The sequence below is a fragment of the Berghia stephanieae genome, chromosome 3, assembly GCF_034508935.2.
Source record: "Berghia stephanieae isolate SIO BIC M18660-M18661 chromosome 3, UCSD_Bste_1.3, whole genome shotgun sequence".
In the NCBI taxonomy this organism is placed as follows: domain Eukaryota; kingdom Metazoa; phylum Mollusca; class Gastropoda; order Nudibranchia; family Aeolidiidae; genus Berghia; species Berghia stephanieae.
Window position 1 is genome coordinate 13,602,087 of NC_088362.1, and position 12,500 is coordinate 13,614,586.

The 12,500-nt window shown below is 36.5% G+C and overlaps 1 protein-coding gene across 23 annotated transcripts in view; it reads left to right on the plus strand.

The window, feature by feature from the left end:
* LOC144967169 (septin-2-like) overlaps window positions 1–12,500 on the plus strand; it is a 127,462-nt gene that overhangs the window by 87,082 nt on the left and 27,880 nt on the right. For 7 of the 23 annotated variants that reach the window (XM_078904093.1, XM_078904091.1, XM_078904085.1 and 4 more), the window contains exon 2: window positions 2,002–2,237. The exons of 13 other annotated variants lie outside the window; for them this stretch is intronic. In XM_078904093.1, the coding sequence (XP_078760219.1) occupies window positions 2,214–2,237 (24 nt within the window). In that variant the 5' untranslated portion in view covers window positions 2,002–2,213. Of the gene's footprint in view, window positions 1–1,516; window positions 1,683–1,753; window positions 2,238–12,500 lie in introns of those variants that run through there. 3 more of the 23 variants (XM_078904094.1, XM_078904084.1, XM_078904089.1) reach the window with 3 other exon arrangements.

Genomic DNA, 12,500 nt, shown 5'->3' on the forward strand with positions numbered 1-12,500 from the left:
ATGAATTTCGTTTTCTTAAAGTGACCAAAACTAAAATCTCACATTTCAGATCACTTTGATCCTAAAGGCCCTTTGTGGCATTCCGGTTCACCCAGAGATAATACTGTCTTGAGCCAATAGGTCACAAATCATTCAATTATTAAACGGTCTCGGGTAAACCGTCACCAATTATTTTAATTATATAATTGTTATATTTAAATAAATTATCAAATGTTCACAGCAGGTAAACCAAGTTGAATTTTCGAATCAGATACGGATAATTTATTAGATTAAGGGACATGCTTCATTATACATGATATTATCAAGCAATGTTCTGCATTGTGTTGTTGTAATTTATTATTATTATTATTATTATTATTATTATTATTATTATTATTATTATTATTATTATTATATATTATTATTATTATTATTATTATTATTATTAAATTATACTACTACTACTACTACTACTACTACTACTACTACTACTACTACTACTACTACTACTATACTGCTGTCTACTATCTACTGCTGCTGACTCTCTACTACTACTACTACTATACTACTACTACTACTACTACTACTACTACTACTACTACTACTACTATACTACTACTACTACTACTACTACTACTACTACTATACTATCTACTAACTACTACTATATAATATATATATAATAATATTAAAATATAATAATAATAATAATATAATAATAATAATAATAATAATAATAATAATAATAATAATAATAATAATAATAATAATAATAATAATAATACTGGCTAAATATAATTCTTTTAGCTCTCTATGATGGTTATATTTGTGCTGGTGATACGGTTTCGTGATATGTAAATGTAAGTTTTATCGTTTTGACGATTAAATGGTGGTACAGGTAGTTCTACACAGCGGCTTTCTGTTTGTCCTAATTATTTCGCCGTATCGGATTTAGTGGTGGGTTGTATGTTGCTTCTGCTACTGTGTTTTACTTGGATAATATCATCATTACTCATACTCGTATCATTCAGTAAAATTGATTATCCCAGGAGTGTTTTTATTATCAGTGAGTCATACGATGGGGAGAGACAGTGTGTGTGTGTGTGTGTGTGTGTGTGTGTGAGAGAGAGAGAGAGAGAGAGAGAGGGTGGGAGGGTGGGGGGAGGGAGTGTACGAGAGAGAGAGGGAGACAGAAAGATAGATAGAGAGAGTGTGTGTGTGTGTGTAAGGGTGAGAGTAAGAAATAAAGAGAGAGAGAGAGAGAGAGAGAGAGAGAGACAAAGGGAGACAGAAAGATAGAGAGAGAGTGTGTGTGTAAGTGTGAGAGTGAGAAATAAAGAGAGAGAGAGAGATATAAATAGATAAGAGACAGAGAGAGTGTGTACGCACGCGTGTGTGTGTGTATGTGTGAGAGAGAGAGAGGAGAGAGATAGAGAGAGAGAGAGAGAGAGAGAGAGAGAGAGAGAGAGAGAGAGTTGTAAATTGTAGCAGACTGTTTACTCAAGTGTATTTGATTGTGCTTCGATTGGAAAGAATTGACTTGGTATGTAGTATGTAGTAATGAGAGTTGACCTCACTCAAGGCCCTCTATAAACTGCGTCGATTTTGGGTTTTGTTTTGTGTTTTTTTTAATTGTTATTATAAGTGAGGAAAAGTGAATCATCGATTTCTTTGACCCACGGAATTTTGTTTGTGATAATATTGTACGCCATCTATTATGGTAGCAGGTGCACAGAGATTGAGAGAGATAGCGAGAAAGAAAGAAAGAAAGAGAGATAGATGGATGGATGGATGGATAGAGACAGATAGAGAGAGAGAGAGAGAGATAGAGAGAGAGAGAGAGAGAGACAGATAGACGTATAGATAGAAGGAGAGAGTGTAGTGTGTGTATGTGTGTGTGTGTGCGTGCGTGCATGCGTGTTGTGTTTTATCCGTCGTAGTGATAAGGTTGATAAGAGTGTGATTATTGTACCCTACGTACAACATTCATATTTCAAGGGTCTTTGTTTGCGCAAACTTCAGGATTTTTAAGGAAATTGAAAGAGAGAGAGAGAAGACAACGCAAATTTTGTTGGGGAAACTTGAATGCTTGGAACAATTTAACATGAAATAACCTCTGGAAAATACATAGTTTAAAAAAAATATTTTCAAAAGTTAAGAAACGGAGCAAGTACTATTTGTTTTTATTCAAAACATTTTCTGTGGATATTATTATTATCATCTACATCGTCAGAATGTACCCGGGAAACGAGGAAACGGTAAGTTTTTAATTATTATTATTATTATTTGACGGTGTTTGACTATATTATTAGAGATAACAATGAGGTCGCATCTGGTGCCCGCATGATTGTTTTTGTTTGTTTTGTTGTTTTTTTTTTGTTGTTGTTTGTTTGTTTTTTTTTTTTTGTTTTTTTTTTCTTTAAAAAAGTGCTTTGCCCCCAACCCCTCCAAATTCTTCTCTTTTCTCTCTCTCTCTCTCTCTCTCTCTCTCTCTCTCTCTCTCTCATCTATCCTTATCTCCTCTCCCTCTCCCCCCCCCTTTTTTTTCTCTCTCTTTCTCTTTCTCTCTCTTTCTCTCTCTCTCATCTTTCCTTATCTCCTCTCCCTCTTTCCCCCCTCTCTCTTTCTCTTTCTCTCTCTCTCCTCCTCCTCTTTCTCTATCTCTCTCTCTGTGTGTGTATATGTGTGTGTGTGCATGTGTGTCAATTTATATTCGCTTCCATCATTAAAATCTGATCCCCCATCTCTACTGCCCGGCCTACCAGCAGCCTTACTTACCCCATTTACTCACAAAAATTACATATCTACTATCTATTTTATTACCTTCCACAAAGTGTTGTCATTGATCGTTTTCCCTGGATAATACCGCCGTACTAGATAGTCTAAAGTCTATAACACGTTTTTAAATAAAATGTTTAAAATTTGTCCCTCAAATATCGATTTATTAAAATGGCCGTCATCTTGTCAAAATAAAAACACCCAGTCCATTCTCTCATCGTACTCAGGTGTAAGATGAATACCTGGCCATTAAAAGCGTTGTCTCTGAAAAAAATGTAATATAGCCTAACAGGCGTCATATCTCGTTCTATATGTTATGCGTGGCTTTTGGTCAGGGACCCTTTGTAAAGCACGTTGAGCACGTATTGTGGATATTGCACTTTATCAAAGCTCAAGTTTGTTTGTTTTGTTTTATTTAGTTTTGTGTTGCTGTTTTTTGTTGTTGCCCCCCCCCCCCCCCCCCCCCCCCCACCCCCCCAAATGAATGGTTAATGTATTTTTTTTAGGGTAAACTAACCTTATGCTTTTTGTGTGAAGTCTCGACAGAAAAAAAAATAATTTTCTGACTGAACATTTTCTAACCTTAAAACTTCTATACCAAATTACTTTACCATATCGCAACACACAACCAGACATCTTTTTACCTGCCAGCTTTCTCCCCTCCCCTTTCTTCCCTGGAATTTAGTTATGCCATGCAAATTTTCTTTGCTGTTAGGTTTCTCACAATCGGTCGTGTATCCAGGGGTTGCCGGTTCAAATTATGTCCACCCAGCAATGATTGGGCAGCTGGGTCTGTTAGATCTGGCGGAATGTAGCTGCGTTAGACTAGCGTCCTTTCCAAAGGGTAGCTAGCAATTGCTATTGTCCTGTTCACACTATAAATACCTAGATAACCCTGATAGTTCTGATGGACTACTTCTTAATCCCTTTTGGTGTACTCACCAAGATCCGCTACAGGGTTAAAAACAGATGCCGATTTTAAATCGTGCTAACAGTGATTTGAAACCAAAAAAGTTGAACAAACATGTGACTTGTCTCAATCTCGAAGCAAGCTGGGGTTTTTTTATTTTATATTTTTTTTCACTCTGTTGCTTCCGTTTTTGTTTATCAAGCACGAGGCCTAATATAAACAAATTCCCATTCGCCGAGACGCGAAACATTAACAAACTCTTCCTATCCCTTCCAAAAAACAAAGAGGCGTCCCTCATCGACTTCTAAAATGTTCCTTATCAACCTCTCTGCTTAGTTCCCCAACCTCAAGCAGCCGATGAACTAGTTCTCTTAGCAGACCAGACCTGCTACTGTTACAAATTCGTAGAATTACAAATTTTTGCTCTAATGGATTCAGTAGTCTGAGGTCACGCGCCGGCAACGGCGCCATCTTGTTCTAAACAAAAAAATCATTACTTTTATTTTCAAGCTGGTTATAACTTTTCATGTATCTTGTTATCAGAATGTGTAAAAGTCAAAACATGATCAATTTATGTTTTTTCCCTCTGGATCTTTATGCTCACTGGAGAATATTTCTACGGCGTCGCCATTGTTCCGATAGTTTAGAGCAGTGTTACTAAGTTACCATGCGTCATTAGAAGAAGTGACGTTACGACTATGAAGAGTATTTCAGGAACTCATGGGCATCTCTATACGTCATTAAAACGTAGTGAAAATTAAAGTTTGATGTCAGACTACACAATATTAAGAATGTTGAAGTGTTATTTAATCCGTGTGAAGGTAAATTGATGATTTTTTAAAATAACTATAACAACTAGGTTGTGCGGCTATGTGGTCTTGTAGTATGACACTCGCTTTCGGATCGGAAGGTCCTGGGTTCGAGCCTTGCTCTTCGCATAGTTGAGTCCTTGGAAAAGACTCTTTACTCACATTCTCTCACCGTACTCGGGTGTAAAATGAGTACCTGGCCGTCAACAGCGTTGTCTCTGTCGGAAAAAAAATTGTAATATCACATACCAGGCGATATGTCTAGTCCTACATGTTAAGTGTTGCTGTTGGTCAGGGACCCCTTGTAAAGCGCTTTGAGCACATTTAGTGGATATTGCACTATATGAAAGCTCTAATTTTTAAAAAAACTACGATCGTTGTATCCTTTTTTGAAATGTTCAAGTAGGCAGGTCTGTCCCAGGCTACCTTTACATACACACCCGGTACCCGTACATACTGGTCTCAATCTGCGCAACGAAATGAAATAAACAAAAACCAACCCAAAACCCATAAAAATGGGTCGATTTATGGCCAGTCTGTGTGTTCAGATGGGCGTTGATGCTGGATTCTATCACGAGGCATCATCGCCTTAGTTTGGGATGCTGGCTCGAGATAGCTATACATAGAACCTTATCTCTCTCCCATTTAATCCACGGCTAATTTTTGACTTTATTCCGGGAACAGATTATATTATAAGAAGAAAGGTAGTAAAATCAGAGGTTGAAGGAAATGTGTATGAAATGACATTCAGGGTAATGTTGATGATGTGGTCTGCGGTAGCTGGTAAATGTGAATAATTACTTCATGACATTCACATACGTTCGTTAGTTTTGTGTGTGTGTGTGTGTGTGTGTGTGTGTGTGTGTGCATGTATGTGTATGTATGTATGTGTTTTATGTGTGTGCGTTTTTTCATTCCTTATATCAATTAATGAACCTATAATAATATTATGTTGCATATTTACGCGCTTCGCAATGCTCTCTCAATAACCTCAGCAATGCCATATTGTGGATCTTAAATTTCATTTCGTACAGCCCAAGTCGCCCGTCAGACACAATTTTTTTCATTCATATCCATTCTTCCGCTGAAATCATGTTTGTGAACTTAGCCAATGGATCGCAATGATATATATAATAATAATAATAATAATAATATAATAATTAATAATAATAATAATAATATATGTGTGTATGTGTGTGTGTGTGTGGAAAAAAAAATACGCGTGGCCTTTGGTGTGATTTTGACAAGAAGCCCTAAAAGCAAAGCGGCGGAGACGGTGTATTGTTCCTTGTAGAAGGAGATCATGGCCATTCTTGTCTTGTTCTTATTGAGAGCATTGCGTACCACGACCTTTTCTTCCACGTATTCTTCGTTAAGTTTTCTTTTTCCACATCATGTCCTTTGCTGTATATTTAACCTTAAAGGGCATTTCACGCCTATTATATATATTCTGGACCCTCAGTCCTGGTGTGTCTATTTGTTTTCCGGCCAATCAATGTGTGTGTGTGTGTGTGTGTGTGTGTGTGTATGTGTGTGTGTGTGTGCATTTACATGTTCGCACCACAAGCTTTTCACATCTCACACACATAAAAACAGCTTTTTTTTTGTTGTTGTTCTGTTCATTAAAAAAAAAAAAACACCCAAATTTTCCGTTGAAATGTAGTGAAAATGAGCAAATAATTCACACTCCTTTCAGTTCTTGATCCTTTTTTATGTAAATAATAGAATTGTTTGTAAAATTGTATTGTTCGTGAAATCGCCATCATGGTTGGCCGCTTGGAACTATTGATGCCATGCGTTTAGGTAAATTACTCAACATCTGACAGCCGGATATATTGTATAAACACACAAAATTATGTGTAATCGTAATCGTTTATAATCCGATTGATATAATTTAGTGAAAACGAATCATTAAAATGGCTATCTACAACCAATAACAAAGAGCTGAGTGACGTCAATTTTGTTTCTTCTGTGTTTCCGAATTAAACAGTACCGATCGTCTGTTAGGCATTATATCGTGTCTAGCTAGTACTCGTACAATATCCATCAGTCCTATCCAATACCATGAGATTGGAGAGATGCTGCTAGCCAGTGCTTCACTAAATGAAACAGCGTCCAGATGTGGATGTGACGACTCGGCTCAGACTTCGTTAATTCAATTTATATAATATCAAATCATATGGTCCATTTAAAATAAATATATAATACGACCAGCTGGGACGGAGTTCTTTCAGTAACTAACACAAAACAATGGTCTTGCGATGTTCATTGGGAACAAAGAGTGCTTAACGTTCGCGCAGTCAACATTCATACTCACATGCAAAACATGCACAACACAAAATGTGTAACTCTAGAAAGAATTCTAACTAACATAATTACACACAGCCGAACAACTCTAGTATATTACAATATATGTTACAGTGGAAATGATGATTTTGCTTTTTCCTCTTTGTCACTCTTTCAGACCTACTTACTACTACGAAAAACTCGTAGAATTACGAAATTTTGGCTTCAATTTCAGAATATCCTGAGCCCCTCTAAGTCATGAAAACTAATTGAAAATGGAAGTGAATGCCAGGCTACATAATTTAAAGGATTTTGGAGTGTCATTTTCATTTATTACTTGTGGTGATAAAATATTGAAATATAAAGTTAACTATAGCGGTTGCCACTTTTATCTCCTAAAAACTACGAATTTTTATAATAATAATAATAATAATAATAATAATAATAATAATAATAATAATAATAATAATAATAATAATAATAATAATAATAAATCTTCATTGTCCTAAAAAAAGTGTCAATTTGCCATTTGGTTACACGTTTATAACAATACAATATTGACATAGACACACCCACACAGATGCACACTAGTAACATCGTAGTCATCGAAAAAACGGCATCAACAACAACATCATCATCATCATCATCATCATCACAACAACCTTTTTAATATTTTCGTTACAATCCTTCACTTTCACCATTCCCCTATAACACCATCACCATTTTCATCATACTCCATATTATACTATTTCCTGTAACAAGCTATGAGATCAAGTAGGCAGGTCTGCCCTTTATTTTCTGTAGCTTCAGGACTTTTAATGTAGTTGCCGCATGCGATGTATGTATAGATATTTATCTGTCGAAATAATTGTTCGACAAAAGCGTCAAAGAATGTACTGCTCTATTTTCGTTGGCCACGACTCGGCTATCCGTGCCAATATTTACTTACGGCAATCAGTAGCCAGCCAGCCAGCCAAACGCTTTTGTGGATTAAATTCTCTCCTTGATACCGGTCCCCCTTTGCTATCTTCTGCCTGCTACAGACAGAAGTCAAACGATAGCAGTAGATTAGACGGTCACACAGCTCTAAGGTTTCATCCGTCTGCCCGCAATTTTTTTTGTTTCTCAAGCTCCTTCTGGTAGTATGTAGTACGAATTTGATTATGGTCTTGTGGTTTGACATTCAGACGTCTGGCGTGTAGGTCCCTGGTTCGAGTCCCCCACTACTTTGAGCAAGGAAAGTTGGAAAAGGGACTTTTAAGTCGGATGTAAGATTAACTTTTGGCAGGTAACAGCGTTGTCTTAGTCGCCCCCCCCCCCCCCCCCCCCCCCCCCCCCCCCCAACCAAAAAAAAAATTATTTAAAAAAGCTAAATCCTGACCTCCCATAGTGGGCAGGGAGGTAAATGCTGTGTCTTCTATCCCCCATACCCGTTTTCCAATTGTTTCCTGTCATTATCTTGGAATGAGATTTCATAGTTTTGTCCTAATCCTTGCCGGAGTTCCTTGGCTGGGAGGGAAACAGTCAAATGTATAGTTATAGTTTTGGGAGATGGTATTTTTTTCCTTGTAAATCATCTCTCTGTTATGCATTGTATTATGTTTAATTTACATATTATATTATATGGTAAACATTTGAGTGTATTCCTTTTAGTTGGGACCTGTGCTTGTGTCTGGATGAGACTTTTAGGTGATCTCAAACTAAGTACTTTGGCGGTGTGCTCTTGGAATCTACATCAGTTGCCTATTTGAACCAATTCCCCTTTGTCTTACCTTTTCTTTTGTGCTTTAATTGTAGTTCTAGAACTTTTTACTATCCCATGTTCTTCCTTTTTACTGGCGCTGATATGACCTTAATGTGTTGCAAGCGCCGTAAAACCCTTAAAAACAAACATAAAAAAGCTTTAAAAAAAAACACCTAAAAACCCGCAAAACATAAAACAAATTAAATTGTAATAACTCTTTTGTAGCGAGGTCCAGGTGACGCCTTGTTCTACGTTTAAGATAATTAATAAATTACAACGATCAATAGCATTTCATTATTCTATCTTGCGGTGATTCTCTACTCCGGGTAATTACACCATGTTCATTTTTTCTTTCATTTTTTTCTCCCTATTATATTTGGCATATTCTGCCTTCTTTATGGTATGACTTAAATGGCATATCTCGCCTTATTTCCCCTTGAATTTCAAAGAGTTGATTCAATTAAATAAGGTTGAAGATATAACATTTCATTATTTTTAGGAAGGGTTTGATTCGAGAGGTTCTATATAAAAAATCCATAAAGTGCCAGAAAAGTTCTCTCTCTCTCTCTCTCTCTCTCTCTCTCTCTCTCTCTCTCTCTCTCTCTTTCTTTCTTTCTTTCTTTCTATCTATCTCTCTCTCTCTCTCTCACACACACACACACACACACTCGCCCCTTCCGCAAATGTGGGAATGCTGTGCTTTATTCCTGGTGTTTGTTGTCACACTGGCGTACGGCGCCCATCGCCTGAACATCATATAAACAGTGGCCAATGAAACCTACTCCACAATACTTTGCATGTAAATATCCTTCGTGCTCCTACCAAATACATTTTTTGCTTCTTTGTTTTTATTTATGTTTTTATTTATTTATTTATTTATTTATTTATTTATTTATTTATTTATTTATTTATTTATTTATGCGTTGGTGGAGGGATCTTAGGTAAACGTTTTGTCCGCCCTTAAATCTTAACTATATCTTCTTACAAACTTCACCGAATTCGTTTCTTTCAACCCGTCAAATCATGTCAGAAAAATAAGTGCCTAACTGTTCCTTATCTCTTTTCATGGGGGGCAAGAAGGTTACCAGTGTTTTGTCCACGGTACCCTGTGTATTCCAAACCAACAAAATGCCCACCGATGCGAGAATCGTATCTGGGTAGGTACTTGGCCACCCGATACCAGAAGAACAAAGGGACGTTTTACGCGACAGGTTGTCGCTACCGGACCCTTCCCATTGTCATGCCAGGTTTGGTCTGTGGACAGATTCACAGATCTCTCGGTGTCTCCTTCGTTCTATCTCTAATTGAAAGATTGTAGTTTGAGTTTCTAAATAATTTGTATAGTCACTTGTAGTTAATCTGGACTCTACGATTGCTACGTATAAAAGCGAACCTTCTTACGATATTTTGGCGATGTTAAATAAATAAATGATAGGATTTGCAGCGCTCATTGGTTAATATTGCATGTTAGAACGTTTAACCATAATATAATATTATAGATTAGCTTTACTTTCTCTGAAGTTGGTGTTGATAACGCTGTTGCGTGAAAGCCGTGTAGGACTTTGGAAGCTAGTTCATGATTTGTCGTTTGTAACGACATTTGTTTTAACTAAAGTTGGTATGGGGTAAGCTTAAAATTCATTTTTAAACATGTTTACTAATAATATACGGTTTTGATACCACCATTTGTCACGTGGCATTCAAGTTGTCTGAGATCTTTGTCAACAAATCAACAAACTGGTGACATTTTTCAAATGCAACTTGAATGTCCAGCCAACCGGACCCTTCCCATTGTTGCCATGCCAGTTGAACTGTGGACAGAGTCTCCCGGTGTCTTCTTCGTTCTATCTCTAGCTAATTAAAATATTGTAGTTTTGAGTTTCTCAATAATTTGTATAGTCACTTGTAGTTAGTCCTGGACTTTACGATTGCTTTGCTTGATGAAACATCGTGCGGCTATGTGGTCTTGTGGTATGACACACGCTTTCGGGTCGGAAGGTCCTGGGTTCGAGCCTCGCTCGGCGTATAGTTGAGTCGTTGGAAAAGGCTCTTTAGTCACATTCTCTCACCGTACTCAGGTGTAAAATGAGTACCTGGCCGTTAACAACGTTGTCTCTGTCCGAAAAAAAAAATAATATTGTCTAACAGGCGTCATGTCCCGTCTTTATGTTTCGTGTTGCTGTTGGTCAGGGACCCTTTGTAAAACGCTTTGAGCACATTAAGTGGATATTGCACTTTATAAAAGCTCATTTTTTTTAGTCCCGTCACAACACAACGCTCAATCAGATGCTCTAGGGTTTCGGATTCTTTACCGCAACACTGACACAACACAACAGTATGATTTCTCATGTTTTAATACCTTTTGAGGTCCAATATACGATAATATGGTAATGTTGACTAAAATATGCTAAATGCATAGAGTAAGAGTTAATAACAACAAGGGGAGAGAATAATAAAAGTGGAATAAGTACTGTCAAACCCAAAGAAACTTATCCCTTTTTTTTTCAACAGTGTTTATTATTATTATTATTATTATTATTATTATTATTATTATTATTATTATTATTATTATTATTATTATTATTATTATTATTCATTTTACTAACATCCTTAAGCTTACTCTTACTGCGGAAGCTTGATGACTTGGCTTTAAAAACAAAACAAACTACATCGTCAATAATTCTCTTTCTAATACACATTTACCTTGTAACCACCGTAAAGCAAACGCAGTGACTGTAATTGGATTCAGTAGTCTGATGTCACGCCGCCCGGCAACGGCGGCCATCTTGGTTCTAAACAAAGAAAATCATTACTTTTTATTCTTCATGCTGGCTAAAACTTTTCATATGTCTTGTGATCAGAATGTGTAAAAGTCAAAACATTATCAAATTTATATGTTTTTTTTTCCCTCTGGATACGCTTTTATGCTCGCCGGGGAATTATTTCATAAGGGCGTCCGCCATTGTTCCGATAGTTTAGAGCCAGTGTTACCAAGTTACCATGCGCCATAAGGAAGGAAGTGACGTTACGACTGTTGAAGAGTATACAGGACAAGAGATGATATTGGTTATACTGATATTTCTAAACTTAGTTAATGCAATATATTATATAAGTCGTGTTATCTAACCCCTAGCTTTGTGAACATTGCCCCAATGTTTAAGTATAATAATATACACACCTCAGTACTGAATTGACTATTCATTTATCTGATCTCTGTTGGCTCACTTGGGTGCCTGTTGTATCGATAGTCTTTCATTCCTCGTCATAGCCATTCCATATTGTTCATATTATTATATCTAGATATGCTTGTATTATTAATACACACACCATACAATGTCTCTTAGCAGGCTTCCCAGGGGATCGGATCTGGTTTTGAATGTAATCTCAGTGTATTGCTGTTGGGAACTTCAGCCTAGTACAGTGGGACTTGTAATTGAATATAATGCTTTCCAAATAGCATTTACTTCGTTCTTCTATCAAAATTGTATTGGAATTCCATCATTGGAGTTGTGTAATTCTTCTGGAATTTACCATCGCAACACATTACTTACAATTTACATAATGTCGTGATTTTAAGGAGTTCATTGTCGTACTCTGAAAAAAAAAACATTTTAAAAAAGAATTTGGCCAGAAAACTAGGATTTAAATGACCCTAATCTTGGCAACAACCCTCAAACCTGGGACTTCGCGAAATCCCAGTTTTGAGATATTTAAAAAATAATTTAATTTTTTTTGCCAATTTGAGGGTCATCTAAAGCTATCGAAATTTGAAGGTCGAATTCTATGGCCAACTTGTTAAATTCATATTTTTTCCCGATTGCCAAATTAGTTAATAGAGCTAATGATGATATGTTAGAAATAAAGTCTATTGCAAAATTGTATAATATAAGAATCAGATGCGGGGTCTGTACCCAATTGTATAGCATTTAAACGTATACATATTCGCATTGTATTTGTTTAGACTTGGCGTTTGAAAGTGAAATATTTTTTTCAG